Here is a 19,921-nt window from a genome sequence, read left to right as displayed (position 1 = left end):
GCACAAAGATAAATACTGGCGCCAAAACCTCTGCGTCTGTAAATAAATTTTAAAAAAAGGTGGAAGACGTGCTTTTTTTCTCCGCCCTGAGTTTCGACCACTGCATTTTCATACATTATCCAACGAAGTAAATACAAATCCCGTATTGTTCATCTTCGAATGTAGCAGCATTTCAATGTACTACGAAAATCCGACTGGCAAGTAGTGATGGGCTAAACTGCGATTTTCCGATATCAGTGATTTCTGTGAATGCTACTTTTCAGTATCTGTTATTCTTAACTGTGATTTGTCGCAGTTAAGGAACATAGGTCGTGTATCCCTCCGCCACTGCTATTTATGCTACTTCCGCGATATCTGCAATTTCTGCGACTTACCACCGTATGAAAAAGTTACAACTGTCAACACAGAAAATTGCATCTCAACAAACCTGTCATTGGCAAGTATGTTTTACGTTTTTTCTTCCGTTGGCTTTAATTTTGTATTAAAGAAACAACTGTGAAAATATTAATAGTGTAATTAATATGTAAGTAGCCGTACAGTACCGTAATAGTTCTTATTTAGAAAATTAAGTATAACATATTGTTATGTTCACAGGTCCTGAACTACATTTCAGTCACTCAGTAAAGTGATAACTCAAAATATCATTGTCAACAGATCTGAAGAAATTGCCACTGCATCTTTAGACCGTTTTTGTCAGACAAGAGGTTAGGTTCTAAGCGTTTCGATGGACTTCAGTGAGATAGTTCTTGCAAATGTGATATTCATTATAGCAAATATTAGCAATCTACTCTGTCAATTATATTGGTAGTAATTAATGGCAGCAAAAATTGTTTAATAATCCTTGTGTTTTTGCAGACACAGTTCTGACTCTGATTACTGGTTGCTGTACGTATCTATCCACATCAAGGCTGTTGAGAGAGACTCGTGAAGATTCGAGACAGCTCTTAGAGGATTTGCAGTTTAAAAGTGAAATAATTGTGAAATAAGTGTGTGAATGATTAAACTGTGTTTTATTGAAGTTGTTGTGCGATTTTAAAGGAATAATAAATGTCAAATACAGTGAGTGAATAATAAAAATCTCATTTTCCACATGTTTAAGCCGTCCTATACCCATAATTTTCCGCCAATTGCTTATTGGTAAACACTTGTTGGAGAGTGACATGCCGCCCCCCCTTTCTCCACAATCTTGGTGTGACACTGACCTGTAACATATCCCGAAGTCTACCATATGCATTTTGAGGCTGTTGATATGAAAGTGGGAAGTACAGATCTTCCAGTTAAATCAGGAATAGCTTAAGTGCATTACTTGAAAGTAACGCAGGGAAAGCTTACTTATGTAGGTGGTAGTAGTGTCGGCAAAAAGTTCTTGTGTGTGAAGTTGCCATGTAGAACACCAGGTGTAAAACTTTTCTCCCGAGTCTTGAACTGTGTCGGAACAAAAGTGAGGCATTCATATGACTGTTTTCATTTCTCTACACTTATACAGATGTCTGAGTTCTGCTGTGTTAACATTGCAAAGTCCTGTAGGCATGTGGAGTATTAACCAAAACTGTCATATTGGAAGCAGAATCGAACACATTTGTTACGTTACTTGACATTTTCAGGAGAAAAAGGCAATGTTGTTTCTTATTAATGTAATATATTCAGAGTCACAGCAGTATTTGACCAAGCATAACTGATGCTGAATGTGCATGTCGTCATATAATATGAAGGGCTTATTTCAATAGTGGTACAAGTCCATTACCTCCACTTTTCTGTCTATAATGCTTCTGAAATTAGTGATCCAAACAAACATAAATAAAGGTTCATCTCTAGCAAGAAGCCATATGCTTGAATATTTCTGGTTACTCAACTGCAGATTTTTCAGCGCTCATTTAACTTTACGACTCTATCTCAAAATGAACAAAAATGGACTTGTACCACTATTGAAATAAGTCCGTCATATGCACACACAGCACATCGATCTCGTGAGGCACAAGGCTCTCATAGCGAAGTACGTACGTCGGTCAACAGATGACACTAGGAAAAGTAAGTTAACTGCGCTTTTTAGTTGCTACTTGCGACTCTTAGTTGCGATTTGTCACAGAAATCGCAGTTTGACTTGGTAGCGAATAGCGTAGTATGAACTTTGCTCAACAGATGGCAGTGCTAACGGAACTGCGCTTTTTAGTCGCTACTTGCGACTCTTAGTTGCGACTTGTCACGGAAATCGCAGAGATGGGCGTAGTACGAACTTTGACCCACAGATGGCACTGTTAACCGCGCTTTCTAGTTGCTACTTGTGACTCTTAGTTGCGACTTGTCACGGAAATCGCAGTTAGACTCGATACCGTATCGCAGAGATGAACGTAGTACGAACTTTGGCCAACAGATGGCACTGTTAACCGCGCTACCCAAAGCGGTGCAAGAACTGAGCGAAAGAGTAGAGAATATCCAGGTGGCTAACGCCAGTATCGTGGGTGAAATCAGTGTACTGGCTAACAGGATGGAACAATTAGAAATTGACACAAGTCAAGTAATTGAGCACAAAATGTCCGAACAAGTGCACAAAATTGAAAACGAATTTATAAAAAAAATAGACGAGAAGGTGCACGCCGCGATTGAGGCCAAAGACTTGGGCTCCAATGCGGAAGTGCAGGACCTAAAAAAGGCGGTGCACACTGACATTCCGCTGCGGAGCTGGAAAACAGCTTGCTGCACGGCGACGCTGTGTGCAAGACTGTTTGGGATGTTTGTCAATATGGCCAACTCTACGTTCTGAATTTTTTCCTACCTGTGAGAAGAGACGGTTGTTAATAGGAACTTTTATGAATTGTGAATCACATGCAGTGTTCTCTTCACCATAAGAATAATACGAATATAAACATTTTGCCATGTATTCTTTCATGTTTGCTGCTATCTCGTTTAAATTCTGTCTGCCTGATAAACTACGAAACTAGAGTGAGACAACAGCAAACGTGGAAGAATATACACATAATGTCATGTTTATATTCGTATTATTCTTACGCCTAATAGTGATACAGTCAGAAATGAAGCACGGCAATTGACGAGATTTTTAAATCTAAGATGAATCTAATTTCTGTGCAGAATGTAATGTACTAAAGAGGCGTCTGCAAAGATTTTCAAACAGAGAAAAATTTTCGCTTAACTCTTGTTCAGAACATCTTCTATCATACGCAGTCATTATTTGGTTCTTGTTAATGATTATCAAAGAAAGCAGCAGTGTAAGTATCAACAAATAGCAGTCTCTTGCCATTGTTTTGCTAATGATACAATTTCTCTCTCTCTCTCTCCCTCTCTTTTAATTGTAAGCGCGGTAGCGCGCAAAAAGCAAGCCTTGCCGCGAGCGGCAACAGGTCGTAGATACTCGTTATCAGAATGCGACAAACGATGCATGACACAGTACAGTAATGCATTTTCTGCTTAGAGTGACGTAAACACCTATAACAAAGATAACGGCTTTTATCAGATCAAAGAAAAATAAGCAATCAATTCAAACCAGATGAAGCACATAAAGGAAGGGAAGCTGTATAAATACCGACGGGGCACCTGGTAAAGCTTAACTGCTAAGCATACGATTCGAACCGAACTACTAATGGCTGTATCGTCATTCATTGGACCTAAATTGTGTCTCATATTACAATGGACTAACGTTGTTTCTATTTGGAGGTGCGGCCTGAAACTTATCTTTCCCCTTGAATTTCGAGTCTCAAATTTCATGTGGGGCTTAGATTCGGGATTTTTTTTCCCTTGATTTCGAGTCTCATTTTTCAGGCGCGGCTTTGATTCGAGTGCGGCTTAGATTCGAGTAAATACGGTATTTGAAAGCTTAGCTTCTCCTGTAGCTTATTAATCTTCGAGACAAATATTATATGCGAAAGATTTGCTTTTCTTGTAGCAACATATATATATATATATATATATATATATATATATATATATATATATATATATATATATATATTAACTTACACCTTTAACTACTTTTGCTGATGGTGGAATTCGAATTTATACTTTCGTAATAGGCTAATATGCAGCGTTTATGTTGCAGCACATCAAAGATCTTTCCAAAACGTGATTTTTTTTTATTTTTTGTTTTTTTTTCCCTCTCCCCTGAGTTTCGTTTTATAAAATGACGAGAAATTCTATGCTGCTGTACAAAACCATATCCATTCAAAGGATTGATAAATTGATAAGTTTTACAGTTCCGACGGAAAGTATACTGTCACTTAACATGGAGAAAGTGTATTTTCACCCGGGAGAAAATGTATTTTTAACCGGGAGAAAATGTATTTTTAACCGGGAGATCTGGGAAAAATCCGGGAATTTCTTTTCCTTGTCCTCGTATACACCCTGTGATAATATGACCAAAATATTTTATTTCTTCTAATGCAAAATGACACTTCTCCAGGCTCAACATCAAATGAGATGCTCTTAACCTCATAAAGACTTCACTGTGTTGCTCCATACTACTTGAAAATACTATGTTATCCAAATCGACAAGACACTGCTGTGGTTTCAAACCCCTTAACACACTGTCTAGCAAACTCTGCAACATTGCTGGAGTGTTTTCCAAACCGAATGGCATTCTGATGTACTGGTAATGGCCTCCAGGATTAGAGAAAAGAATTTTTAGACAATCCCCTGGAGCCACCTGTAACTGATGATAACTGCTTGTCAAATCCATCATAGAAAAGTACTGGCACTGCCCTAAGTGATCCAAAGTCTCAGATATGTTTGGAATGAGGTATGCGTCTGTTACGGTCTTATTATTGAGGTATTTGTAGTCACAACTGAACATGTATTTCTTAGTTTCATCCATAGATTTTTTAGCCTCAACGAAAATGCCCATTCCCCAGCAACTATTACTACGCTCTATAATACCAACTGCAAGCTGCTGATCAATGAAATCCTCCACAGTCGGCTGCAAATACCTCGGTATTCTGTATGGTTTACAGTAAACAGGTGCTTCATTCCCTGTTGGTATCCTATGTTGAACTAATGGAGTTGCTGGTAACGACCCTCACAGAAAAAACAAATCCTTGCATCCCCACAACGATTCTTCCATATGGTCTTCTTCTCCTCCTTTCCAATGCTTAACTTTGTTCTGCAATGCAGTTCTGTCAGCAGTTGGTGGCTGATTGCTATGCCTACCTCTCGAACACCAGTCTTTGTTATCAATAATTCCAAATTCACTGCTAAAACTCCTTTTCTCAGATTCGCGTTTACAGCGCTAAAATTATCCAAGTTCAAGGGGACTACTCACCCTTCATTTCCCTCTCGTACGTCTACAATACTACGTTTCACAAAACAACCTAATGGATCCAATAATTCAGTATCCTCCAATGGTTCAATAACACATACCGTACCCACAGGTAGATTTGACTCTACACTTACTCAAAGTTACTTCCCGGTGCCACTAGACACACACACACACACACACACACACACACACACACACACACACACACACACACACACACGTGCAAATTAAGCCTTAATGCTAATGTACACGGTTCAATTGGTTTGTTCATTATGTTGAATGCCCCTCATGACAGCTCTGCATTGACAAACAGTTTCCCCTAGCTGAAATAACATTCCACCAAGTTCCACAGTTCATTGTCCAAAGTCAATTTTGGTATGATGTTGATGCAGTAAATCTACTCCCAGGATCATATCGTAGCCCTCACTTACCCATTGTACTACCTCCATGCATGCATCAAATCAGACTTTCCCTACGTGAAAGTCAACTGTCACTGACCCCAAAGGTGTGACCTCCTTATCCCCCACTCCATGTAGCCTATAATGTGGTGGGTCTAACATCCTTCGTCCCATTAAACTCTTAGTATCCACTGACACTTGCACCCCTGTGTCCAACAAAATCTTAAACTCTTTAGTTCCTAAGGATCTTACCACTGAACATTCCACCTCTGCACACGTATTTGTAGCATTAAAATTAAACAGGAGCTCCCTTTGGTGGGTCTTGGGGCCCACTCTACCATTTAACTATTGTCCACCTCTACTAACTCCACTTCTCCATCCTCCACGCTGCTGATTTCCACCCCTTCCTCTATTCCGCAGTGACTGGGTACATTGCCTCTGTATGTGTCCCGCACGACCACACTTCTAACATTTTATACCCGCTGTAAACACTGCTTGTCTATCACGTACTCCTGTTGCCACGTCTATTTCCTCACATTGAATTGACAGCTGAATGGCCGAATAAAAATCTTTCGGAGTCCCTTCACGCACTTTCCGCGACATATGCACCGATAATCCCCTCAAAAATACATCAAGTGCCCTTTACTTGGCGTCCTGCAACAGAACACCATTCGCCTCATCACTCTGATCCAACTCGTAAGTATACTCATTAATTTCTCTTATCCTGTCCGCAAATTTCACTACTGTCTCCCACTGCCTCTTTGTCATTGTACTCAACCTCTCCTTAAAGTACCGAGCACTATTCTGTTTCTTGTACCTCTGTAAAAAGCCCCTGCTTAAACTGCCCTGCCTTCCTTAAGGCCTCAGAACACCTTACATATGTCTTCGCTTCACCCGTAAATCTAATCTTGGCTACATTTAACAGCTGTTCATCAGACCAACCATTCATCACAGCTGAAGTTTCCCAGTCCTCCACAAACTACCGCACATCCTCAGATGCCTTGCCAGAAAACAGAATAATCAAACTCGCGGCGGCTGGACCAATCTACTGCTGCGGCACCCTAGGCAAAAACGGCTGTTCTGATGCGGTTTCCTGCTCACTTTTGGATGTTAATTCATTTCTCAACTGTGTATTGTCTGCTGTCAGTTGTGCTACGTTTTCCAACAAAATCCGTACCGCTTCTGGTTCCGACACACCTTGCGTCCCTGACTCTGCCATTGTGTTGCTTTCGTTCCCAGTTAATCCTGAAACAAAACATTTAAGTACAAGAATAACCTGACTTCCTACAGCTCTGTATCATCATACTCAGTATCATCATAAACCAATGCAAAAGTAATCAAATGCCATGAAAAGCATCTTACTGCCTCAAGCTCACTGACACTTATTCTGACAACAACAAAAAATGCTTGCGCAAAGCATCTAAATTGGCCTGCCAGGGGCCGTACTCAAAACACAAACAAGAAAGGAAAGAAAACGTCCAACACTCAGAAAAGAAAAGTTGGTCAACAGTCACCACATTTTATAACCGTAATGCAGGTGATGGGCTCGAACGTCGTACCGTACAGATGATGCCCAGTATTCTGACACCAAATGTAGAGGAATGTTGCACGAGTATGGAAACTGTCAGGATGTGCCGCATTAAAACTCATCAGTTTCCCAAGTGATTTATTATTCCAGCTACAGTGCCCCCTGTTCCTCTTCTCGGTCTGTGACACCGGGTCCCGCAGTGCTGAGGACACCACTTCGCTGCCTTGGTGCAGATTGGCTGCCTCACTGACTTATGCAATGCCATGCTGTGTGTCGGCCTTGTGTGGCTGCGGAGTTGTGATGATGTCAGGATGTGCTGGCAGTCAACTCTGCCGTCTCCGTCCCTACTGCCTCAGTGCTGCGCCCGCTGGGAGCTGCAGGGTGGCCTGCAGCTAGCTTCCTCAGCAGTGTGGCTTAGATTGCTGCAACAACAAGCCCCCTTGATCAGGCGTCCAAATGTGTGGCCCTTGCCTCGGGATGCCTCCGGCGTGTGTTGGAAGCCAAGACTGCCCGCAGTAGCGAGCCGTGGCGTGGCACGCCGCTGGCTGGCTGTGGACCTCACATTGGCCTCAGAATGTCAAACCAGCGACCTGCCGTGGACTGGAACACTGGCGCCCCATCTGCAGTTTGTAGCCGGTCATGTGACACACCCCGCCATCCAGGAGAGCTGTCACACTTGAATGCCTTGTTAGTGAACCAGTACCTATTTATTCGCGGCTGTGTGCCTCTGTTTTGCTAATGCGCCACCCCGAGTCATGTACCCATAACACCTGGGTTGAGCCAGTGGGCCCCTTCTGTCTGTAACCATGCACCATGCACATCACTGCATTTACTGTCTTCAGCGGGTCTACTCCATTCTACTTCACAATCGCTGGTAGCGTAACTTACTGTTAACAGGCCTGCACCTGGCTGTAACTTGTGCGCTCAGAAATATTGTACTGAAGCTAACCTTTCCCCATCTTAAATGGTGGTGCCGCTACACACGTCTTATATATGCAAGATGGCTTTAGGTTGGGACTCACCGCTGCCCATTCCATTACTTCAATGTCCAGGCTTCACAAGACCTCCCTGTTGACTCCTGCCACATAGGCCCTGGCAATAGAAATAATTCTGGGCCATGATTGTGCAGCATCCAACACATGATCTGTTCTACTTTCTGTGGTGGTACACTGATCATGGATGACGATGAGATCCCTGTGACTGTCAACACTGATGCCTCCTCACAACAACATAGAACCTTGGAGATCTGTAGATTTCCTGGACATCCGAGACCGCTCATCATAAAAATGGCCATCATCTTGCATTGGAGGATATCTGGACTCATGTGTGAATAACACATTTCACTAGAGATGAAGTAACGAGTTGACATGTGAACGGCAGAACAGAAGGTGAGCTGCAAGATGTCCTATCAAGCAGGGTGTGTTCCTTTTCTCATAACCTGTTCATTACAGACTGATTAGACACAGTGGCTCCAGTGGCCCTTCTGAGATTGTCTTGCAGTACTCTGGTGGTATCTGTGAGAAGCCACGCAGAAATGGCCAGATATGTCTTCACATATGGTTGTAATGTGTTGGCGACCCTGTCCAGCTCACCTGATGTACTGACCTGTCTTCTTGAAGCGTGTCCGCAACCTATGTATGACAGATGGAGAGACATTGGCAGCTGCAACAAATCCAGCAGAAAATCCATCCTTTCTGGATAAAACAGACCACCCTTGCAACTTGTGTTACATTAAGATGTCGTGTTGCATGTGTTTGGTTGAATACAGTGTCCACAAATGACACCTTATCATCTGTGTACCCTCCTTTAATGCATGACATGGCCAATAATGGTGAATGATTTTAATTGCTGCATACATTGAAAGTGAAGATTTCAAGCCATGCAGTAAGACCACAGGTACCACCTGTATCAAAATAGGTTTAACATACTGGATGTTGATTCACATGTTCTCCTATTTATTTTGAACGGTGTACTTTGTTCTGTGCAGGCATACAAGAGTAGCAGCATGGTCAGGGCAGAAGAGGGGGTCTCAGAAGGGAGGCTTCCGAAATTAAAGAGTGAAATTCATTGAATTGTGGTATGTTCATGATACTCACAATAAAGGACAATTCACCCGAGGGCACAAGTAAATGTTGACTGCCAGTTTAGGTGATTAGGTAAAATACAGAAATAGGGAGCATGAGAGAGGCAGTTCACATTTGTGTGGCCAGTGAGCTTTCCTCTCTGGTTGAAAGCTGAAGTACGAGAGAGTATATAGACTGCACTCTGCCTTCAAAGACACTCCAGATACTCCCACACACTTGATTCATCTCCCACATATCCTGTTGTTATTTCGAGCAGTTAGTTCAGGAGTCCACATGAATAGTAAATGGTTGTGAAACTACATTTTACCTCTTAGCAGCAAATAATCCAGAGCTAGTAATGAACATCAAAATGTACAGGGATTAATGAACAAAGGATTGTCGTACTGAAATTGAATATTGTAACCCCAAAATCCTCGAAAAATAAATGAAAAATATCCCATTCAAAAAAGCAGATAAAAATTCACTTGACACCTTTCTGAGAGAGAATATCTTCACTCCTTCCAAATTAACAGTGTAAGTGTAGACTGTGGCTTGACTTCAAAAAAATAGTATCGATAGCAATTAAGAGATTTATACCAAATAAATTAACAAACAACGGAACTGAGCCCCCTGGGTACACAAAACAAGTCAGAACATTGTTGCGGAAACAACAAAAAAAGCATGCCAAATTTATATGGACACAAAATTACCAAGATTGGCGATCTTTTACAGAATCTCATAATTTAATGCAGACTTCAACGTGAGATACGTGCAATAGTTTCCACAACAAAACTTTGTCTTGAAACCGGGCAGAAAATCCAAAGGAATTCCGGTCGTATGTAAAGTATGCTAGCAGCAAGACACAATCAATGCTTTCTCTGCGTGATAGCAGCGGAAATACTAGCAATGACAGTGCTGCCAAAGCAGAGTTACTAAACACAGCCTTCCGATATTCTTTCACCAAAGAAGACGAAGTAAATATCTCGCAATTCAAACCAGGAACAGCTGCCAACATGAGTAACTTAGTTGATATCCTTGAAATAGTGAAGCAGTTTAGATCACTTATTAAAAGCAAGTCTTCTGGTCCACACTGTATATCAATTACATTCCTTTCAGAATATGCTGATGCAATAGCTCCATACCGAACAATCATATACAATCACTTGCTTGACAAAAGATCTGTATCCAAAGACTGGAAAGTTGCCCAGATCACACCAATATTCAAGAAAGGTAGTAGGAGTAATAGTAGGAATAATCCACTAAATTACAGGCCCATATAATTAACGTCGACTTGCAGCAGGATTTTGGAACATATTTTTTAACATTATGAATTACCTCAAAGAGAATGGTCTGTTGACACACAGTCAACAGGGATTTAGAAAAAATCATTCTTGTGAAACACGACTAGCTCTTTTATTCACACGAATTGTTGACTGCTACAGACAAGGATTTTCAAATTGATTCCGTACTTCTAGATTTCCAGAAAGCTTTTGACACAGTACCACACAGGCGGCTTGTAGTCAGAGTGCATGCTTATGGAATATCATCTCAGTTATGTGACTGTATTTGCGATTTTCTGTCAGAGAGGTCACAGTTTGTAGTAATTTATGGAAAGTTGTAGAGTAAAGCAGAAGTGATTTCTATTGTTCTCCAAGATAGTGTTTTAGGTCCTACGCTGTTCCTTATCTATATAAATGATTTACTAGACAATCTGAGCACTCATCTTTGGTTGTTTGCAGATGATACAGTGATTTATTGTCTAGTAAAGTCATCAGAAGATCAAAACAAATTGCAAAAGATTTAGAAAAGATATCTGTATGGCACGAAAATTGGCAGTTGACCCTAAATAATTAAAAGTGTGAACTCGTCCGTATGAGTGCTAAAAGGAATCTGTTAAACTTCAGTTCTGCAATAAATCAATCAAATCTAAAGGCTGTAAATTCAACTAAATACCCAGGAATTGCAATTACGAGCAACTTAAATTGGAAAGAACATGTAGAAAATGTTGTGGGGAAACCAAACCAAAGTCTGCATTTTATTGGCAGAACACTTAAAAAATGTAATAGATCTACTGCGCTTGTTTGTCCTCTTTTGGAGTACTGCTGCGTGGTCTGGGATCCTTACCAGATAGGATTAACGGAGTATATAGAGAAAGTTCAAAGAAGAGCAGCACATTTTGTACTTAGTGAAATAGAAGTGTGTGTCACTGACATGATACAGGGTCGAAATAGAAGTGAGCATCACTGACGCGATACAGGATTTGGGGAGGATGTCATTTAAAGAAAAGCATTTTTTGTTGTGGCAGAATCTTCTCACAAAATTTCAATTGCGAACTTTCTCCTCTGAATGCAAAAATAACAGGTAACATCTGTGTTTTTAATCTATGTGTACATACTCTCAGAAAATGTGTTCAGTCTCTCCTGGATAAAAGGTGCCAAATGAAAGTGGTGCAAAATTTGCATCACTTGTTAGCTGCTCTTGTACGGTTTCAGCTGTGGAATGATTGTATGCTGTAGAGTAGCATGCATTCATCCAGGAGAAATGTCTATTATGGATGAGTTTTAAGACTAATTGTGCTATAGCTATAAGCATAACTTTTACAATGTAGAGACCTATCCAGTGGCCACAACTAATTTCCTTGATCCACATTTGTCCTCCCAGGGCTGTGGCTCACTCTCTGATCTTCTCAACAGGAAATTAATTCCTAATCTACCTTGTTGACTTTGGCTATGTGGTTGATTTGATCTGTTTTAGGGGTTATACTGCTAATAATTTTTTTGAACAAGTGAGTGCCAAAGGGAGAGAAGTAATATTTTTCCCTTCCTCCTTTTGTTTTTTCGTAGATAAACATACTGGATCTCTTTCCTGAGCTTCTACCCAATGATTTATTGATAGTGAGTTTAATTTGTCTTGTATTTTTCCCTTTATTACAACTCCAACTCCTTAAATGTATTTCATATTAATTTCAGATGTCTTGTTTCTTGTGAGGTTTTCCTGGGATGACTGATCAATGGTATGCTTCTGACTGCGCAATATTTAGATGACACTCTGCCATCTTCTTCAGATGCTGTCAGTTTTGCCGACTGGTTGGAATCCAGGCAGCAAGTACATATAACATGAAAACATACAGCCTCGGAAGAAAATAGCTGTGGCAGTCGTTGGAATATTATGCATAAAATGGAAACAGTAACTCAGCAGAACACCCAGAAGCCCACCATTAATCCTTTTCTTAATTTTGTATAAACTTTAGCTGTTGTGTTATTGCAGTGAGGTGTGCTACTGGTGCTTGAAGTCCCAGTATTGCCATTTTAATTGATTATGTGGGTTGGATAAAAAGTAAGGTTAATACAGTGGAAACATGAAATGTGTCAGATGGTATACACACTCTACAGCCAACAGCAGAAGCTCTGTTGAAGTAGTGCAGTGAGCGGTGATGGCTGTGTTTGAGTCAGTTGCAGTGCCTACTGTCTGAAAATGTAGGAGGCCAATTCAAGCTCCCTAACAGTATGTTACTGCTGCTTACTAATACAGTTTCTTGTGACATCACCTTCATCCTGCAATGAGAAGAAGAGTGATGGCACCTGGAACTGATTGATGGCACCTGGAACTGCATCCCATCATCCTTGATGTCAATGCATGATGCCACACAGTGAACACTGTGCAGGAGCTCCTGTGTATACAGGGGCGGGAGATACTCGAATATCCCATGCATTCGTCCGATATGAGACAGTGTGATTACGACTCACACGCCAGAATGAAGGAACCTCTTCCTGGCATGCACTAAAATGCAACAGAAGACATCACGTTGCCATAGGGCAGTCCTTAAGAGAGGTCGACAGAGATAGACGCGCTAACAGTGTGTGACACCTTCCATCTATGTGGGGGAAGGTGACAGAGACGCGGGGCTGTTTTATTGAGGGCGTTTAATATGGTGAACATCTGGTATGATTTATAACAGTGTTGCCACTACTTTCTATCCAACCCATGTATTTGTGACTTCACTACAACTCTACACATGAATGTTGGCATTGTTAATCTAACAAAAGCGGACATTTTCTTCATTCATCCTGTAAATAACCTGTTGTTCTCTCCAATTACCTTTGTATGAATGGGATGTTACATTTCCATAAATAAGAAAAGAGAAGGCACAGTCTGATCGTGTATCTCTGTTCCACTAAATTCAAATACTATTTGTGAATGACTCTTCCTGTCTCAACCTTAGCTATAATTTGAGTGATTCATTGTTATATCACTTTCAATTTTGTCAACAGGTAAATAAAAACCGGCCCAGTGTTGGGCAAGCACAACATCCTAGTAACAGGCGTGGTAGTAAAATGTATCAAAGGAAAGCACAAGTGCCTGTTGCTCTTGGATCTATTAGAAGTGCTCAGAAGATTTCTGGTATGAAAGAATGAATGTTCCTCAGTATTGCTGAAGTTTTGTCCCTTTTTCATTTCTTCTCTCTGTGTCAAGTGCCTCTCTCTCTCTCTCTCTCTCTCTCTCTCTCTCTCTCTGTTGGTAATAGTTCTTTGGTTAAGTTATGACTGGGCATTTTAAGTGAAATTACATGTGGGTTTCCTTAGGTTAAAAATATTCTGTACGCCAGATGAGTATTAAAATGTTTTCTGCAGCTCTTTGAGAGGTATGCATGTGCCGTGATGTGATTTTTTTTTTTTTTTTTTTTTTTTTTTCTATACACAGGCTGCTCTGAGGAGAGTGGAGTGAGAGAGCACAATTTTTTATACACTGATTGAAGGTATTTCATGATAATTGAAAATAACAATCCAGTGTTACCATGGTAGCAAGAATGTGTGTCAGAAATACATTTTAAAAAATGTGAACGTATTTATGTCATATTAGGAGTCCTCAGAAACTTTACAGGGTATCTCTTGCAAAATGTTTTAAGGCTGTTTAGGGTAGTAGCTCCATTCAACCCTTTATAAACTGGCTTCCTGTGAAAAGCAATCCTTGCCTGTCTTATCATTAAACATCATTTGCCAGTGTTTTTGTGCCCTTGCTTTAAATTAGTGATGGTTGCAATGGACAAGCGTTTCCCGTTACTCATTTTCTCTCAAAACACTAAAAAATAATGCTGTAAAAGAAGACAATGTTGAGTGATAAGCTGTAGGTAATACTGTTTGCAATATTTGGCACATGTACACTTTATCTTAAAACTTCAGATTTGTGCTGATCCTGACCTGTGGAGCAAGAGAGAGAAATGTGGGTGAATACTCTGGAGAAATGAGCATTTGAAGCAAGAAGATTATGTATATTTCCTAATCAGAGAATAAAAATGTACACTAGTAATACTTAACTGCTGCGACCTTCACTGTAAGATCCCAGAATTACAGGCTGAAACCAGAAATGTAGCAGGAAAATATTTTTGAATGGTATGCGCATAGGAAATAAGATGTTAAATGCCAGTAACAATGGCGTATTTATCGTTTTAAAAACCACAATCTTAAGTCAGGAAATCAATAGTGATTTAGAATGTGAGATATTCCATATAAAGTTAGACATTAAAGATGGACAAATGCTACTGATCAATTCGTTCTACTACCCATATTCATCAAGCATTGAAGGCATCAGACACATCGCAGAAAGCTTAGCATATTCTTGTAAACTGTGTGAACTACAGTTGTAAATGGAGACTGCAATTTGCAGCAGCAGAGTGAAAGGTGCACATTTTCATTATTAATGTTAGGGGTGAGAATTCGCATTGAGTGTCTAAATGACATCGTTGCTATGGTAAGAACGCGAATATCCTGACAAGAGGTACACACAGTGAATTTAGTACAACTTTATGATCGTATTACTAACTATATCAGATTGCAGTCGTCAAGGGGATTCTTAAGAAAGGTATGAAATATTTCTGCTTAACAAGAGTGATAAGAACCTGAGTTCTAGTTATCCAGGCAGCTAGTACTCTCATGGGAAGGGGTATATGCATATAGAATCAACAACATAAACTAAATTATTGTAGGTCATGTGTTAGATAATTATGCATTGCGTAAGGTAGACGTGGACAGAAAGGGTCCACTGTCAGCCAGTACAGTAACAAAGTTGGTAAGCTAGTATGAAATCACAAATACTTTAAATGCAGTTTCAAACAAAACTGTGTACTGCAGAGAAACAAAAGCTGAATGAAGTGAGAATGAGTAAGAACAGCTGTGCAGGGAGTGTTTAAGCAAACTCTTTACCTGCCAAATTTTCAGGAAAAGAAATAAAAATTCAGAACTGTTTTGTCCTATGTAGTCAGTCAGGAAATTAAAATCTATTCTCCGTGTTGCTTGTTCACCACACTAGCATGAAGGTGGAACATAATGAAATGCAACCAAATAAACTATGTACTGTCCTCTGAATTTACATCTCCTAAGCAATAGTGACCACAGTTCTTCTTATTGAGTGTCACACAGATACAAAAATGACAGACTTAGAGATTACAAATTCAAAAAGCAAGTTCCTTGGCACAGGAAAACTATGGACATGATGGAATATCCATTAGAATCATATTGATCATGCAAAATATTCAACTACTACTCTAGCAACCGTTTATTGCATTTATTATAGATCTTCAGAGCAGTAGTGTGACCAATAATAACAGAAAAAAACATAAGTTTATCTATTTTAAGGAGTGTTGACTTTCGGTGACAAGGATCAACTTATTGTAGAATTATGGATTTTGTCTCCTTGAATATTATTACATTTTGAAGACCAAACTACTACTCCGCTGGAAGCAATGTGATCCTATATATGCTGATTTCGTGAAATTCACCTCCAAAAGACCATAGTTAATGAAGTCCAGGTTGATTGTGGTTTTTGTGTCAAGGAAACTGCAGTGCTTCGTAGTAAATAAACTGATATAAAGTCCCAGAGCAGCATGTGACTGAACTGACGCTGTGTTACCAAAGGGAATTCAGTACATTGTTCTCAGTGAGGAAACTTGTGATTAAAGTATCATCAGACATTGCTCAGGAAAGTGCAAAAAGTCCATTGCAGTTCAGAAAATATGTAAATGACCATTACATAACCTGTACCTTTTTGCAGAGCAAGGCGGAGTCACTAGAAAATTGTGAATTGCAGGAAGACCTTTAAATTGCATCACCTATTGTCAACTGTCAGCTGACCACTGCAATGTAACCAAATATTATTACAATTAGATAAAGACTTGACGACAATCTGAGAAAGAACAAAACCTCAAGGATTGCATCTGGTGGAGGGCTTTTAAATGGAGTGACCACATAAATCTAAGTATGCTGTGTATAGGTGCTAGACTGCAATTTGTTAGGAGAACCTTCAGAGAAAGTAATGTATCTATGATCGAAGTAAGATGATATGGTTACATGTTGGTCTTAAAATTATTGTCTGTCAGTTTGCAAGCTCTACCAAGCTAGACTAATTGAAGATGGGTAGCATTTAATGAGCATCTTCAATTTATTTTTTATTTATTCCCATTTTGTGGCCTTCATTGGACCACTCTGTCCGACTTTATACAAAGGATTTTTCAGTTTTCTGTCAACCCAGTACTTCTTAATTCTCTCAGATCTCATCCTTTCTTCATCAGAAATCACCCTTCCTATTGTCTGTTTGTTGATTCTGATTTGCAGTCTGGTTTGTTTGCCTGTGAGTTTCCTGATTTTGTTAGTTTTGTTTCATAGGTCATCCAATGTAATCTGTAGCTCATCCATATCTTCCTTGATTTCTGTTATCCACTTAATGTTGCACTTATTATTCCACAATTTTTCTATTATTCTCCTGATGATCCTGTTCTCTGGTCTTGTGATTAGATGTCTGAAAAATGAAATTAGTTTCTTCCTGATTGTACTCATTACCGGTTCTATTTCCTTGTAGACTGTGTCTTTTGTAGCTACTCTCCAGTGTCCATCGTTGTGGTACGATTTATTGATGCACGTTCTGATGATTCTTCTCTCTATTTTGAGTATTTTGTCTATTTGTGCAGTGTTAGTTTTTTGAAGATGGTTTCACTTGCGCATGTTATTTCTGCTTGTGAGTGACTGTTTTGTAGTGTTTTAATTTTGTTTCTATTGACAGGCTCTTTTTTGTAGGTGTTCTTTGTGATTTATTGTGCTCTAGTCAATTTGTTTATTCTGTTATACCATTTTGGCTTTCCATCGAGGTTATATGTTATGATTTTTCCCAGATATTTAAATTTATCTACAATTTTCATTTCTTGGTTTCCTATAGCAATTTTGTTTATGAATGGTGGGTCAGTTAACATGTTGACTGTTTTTTCAAAGGATATTTCAAGACCAGTTTTCTGTGCTATTTCCTGTAATGAGATAACTTGGTGTTTGGTTTCCTGAATACTGTTGAACAAGAGAACAAGGTCATCAGCAAATCCTAGACAATTTAAACTTGTGTTGTCTTTGGGTCTTCCAATTTGGATGTTCTTTGGGTTAATCTTGTACCATTCCCTCATTATGTATTCTAAAGCACAGTTGAACAGCAGGGGTACCAAGCAATCTCCTTGTCTTGAACCTGTTTTTATGATGAATGGTTCAGAGTGTTCCCTCCAGAGCTTGACTTTTGGTACAGTGTTGGTTAAGGTGAGTTCTATCAATTTGATTAATTTTGTATGGAGCCCAAAATTTGTTAAGATTTTTAACATTGAAGGTCTAAGTCCATGAAGGTTATTACAAGAGGTTTATTTCATTTCTTGTAATGTGGCTAATTTTAAAGTGATGATCTCTTCAGCACAGCTTCTCCAAGGTCTGAAGCCTCCTTGGTATTCACCTAATTCTTCCTCGAGTTGCTCCTTGATCCTCTTGTATAGGATTCTGGAGAAAATTTTGTATGTGCAGCCTAAGAAAGAGATACCTCTGCAATTATCTGGGTTGCTTTAATCTCCTTTTTCGTGGAGTGGGTGGATTATGGCTGTGGTCCAATGTTCGGGAAACTTTTCTGTTATCCAGATTTTTGTTAGGGCTATGTGTAAGGATGTTCGAACTATATCACTGGCATATTTCCACATTTCTGAAAGCACTTGGTCTTCTCCACATGCCTTATAATTTTTCATCTCTCTGAGGAGTACCGTTTCCACCTCTTGGGTTGCTGGAGGATTTATGAGATCAGTTGGAGTCTTGATGGGTGTGTCTGTATTAATTGCTAAAAGTTCCTGGGGTTCTTCACAATTCAGAAGTTTACTTAGTGCTTTTGCCATTATTTCGGCATTTTCCTTGTCATTATTTGCCATTTTTCCATCTTCCCTTTTCAGCATTATTATGGGAGAGGCAAATTTTTGCAATTGTCTTGCAAACTCTTTGTAAAAGTCTCTGGAAGTGGGTTTTATGGTAATTTTCTTCTATTGAGTCAATTAGATCTTTCTGCGATCGTCTCTTGGTTTGCCCTATAATTTGTGTGAACTTTTTCCTGATATTTTTGAGGTTGGCTGCATTTTCTTCTGTTTTGTGTGTTTGAAATTTTAACCATGCATAATGTCTTTCTTCACGAATTTCGTCACATTCTGAGTTCCACCAGACATGTCTTTTACGTCTGTTCAATGGGGCTAAATTTTCTGCTTGTTGCCTGAGAATTTGAACCAGTTCTTCTAAATTATGTCAGTTTGATATTTTCTGTGTGACTTCTCTATATTTATTGTTTCTAATTAACTGGTGGGGATCGAAGTTCCTTGTTCGTTTATTGCATTTTAGTTTCTTTTTTAGTGATGTGAACTTAATTTTGATTTTGACAATGTAGTGATCAGAACCTGTATCTACCCCTCTTAATACTTTAACATTGTAGATTTCTCTGTGGAAGAATTAGTCCATAAATACATGATCCAGCTGCCATTCCCCTTTTCTCCAATCAGGATGTTTCCAAGTTTTAAGTTTGTTTGGCCTATTTATGAAGGATGTGGACTTCGAGATCAGTTTGTGTTTCCTACAGAGCTCAACAAGTCTTTGGCCATTCTTATTTGTTTGTTTATGTGGAACCCATTTCCCAATGACATCCCGGTACTTCTCTTCTCTTCAGAGTTGGGCATTGAAGTCCCCTAACAGGATCTTAACATTGTTAATATTTACTTGGTTTATTCTTTGGTCAAGGAGATCCCAAAACTTTTCCACTTCTTTCCTAGTCTTTGTTAGAGGAAATTCTTTTCATTAGTAGGGGCATGGGGCATTACTGATGGTATAAATTTCGTTGAATGCTTTTAAACCGAAAGTTGCAGTTCTAGGGGAGACGGCTTGAAAATCTATAATTGAATCTATTATTTTATGTTTATATAACTACCAGCTATTTTTTCCTCCCTGAAAACTTTCAGTACCAAAGTATGGCCAAGGAAAAGTTAAACACCCCAGTGTTGCTCAGTGCAGTATTATTAACTTAAATACATGTATCACCGCTTAAAGTTACTTGGAATGGTCATTTGAAGTTCAAGAAAGGAATGAAGGGAAAGAGATTAGAAAACTATAAATGAAACTAAAAAAGAGACACATCAACAAGGAAACACATCCATAGCAATACACAGGCATCATCAACCAATTAAACTGAGAATAATTTTAATAGAATGTTAATCAGATGCTCACTTTATAAGAATAATAACAGTAATAATTTTTTTTAAATTAGGTATGTTGTTCCTGCATAAAGTGGTTTTGTCTTGAAGATTTTATTGGACATATCACCTCAAAATTTAGATTAGGTGAAATCC

The 19,921-nt window shown here is 39.3% G+C and overlaps 1 protein-coding gene across 3 annotated transcripts in view; it reads left to right on the top strand.

Moving 5' to 3' along the window:
• Nucleotides 1-19,921, top strand: part of LOC126411844 (uncharacterized) — a 180,331-nt gene that overhangs the window by 135,840 nt on the left and 24,570 nt on the right. For all 3 annotated transcript variants that reach the window (XM_050081398.1, XM_050081396.1, XM_050081395.1), the window contains exon 6: nucleotides 13,524-13,653. In XM_050081398.1, coding sequence (XP_049937355.1) covers nucleotides 13,524-13,653 — 130 coding nt within the window. The remainder of the gene's footprint in view (nucleotides 1-13,523; nucleotides 13,654-19,921) is intronic.

Source organism: Schistocerca serialis, chromosome 1 (genome assembly GCF_023864345.2).
Source record: "Schistocerca serialis cubense isolate TAMUIC-IGC-003099 chromosome 1, iqSchSeri2.2, whole genome shotgun sequence".
In the NCBI taxonomy this organism is placed as follows: Eukaryota; Metazoa; Arthropoda; class Insecta; order Orthoptera; family Acrididae; genus Schistocerca; species Schistocerca serialis.
Note: the sequence above shows the minus strand (reverse complement) of the source record. Positions and strands in the feature narration are given on the sequence as shown.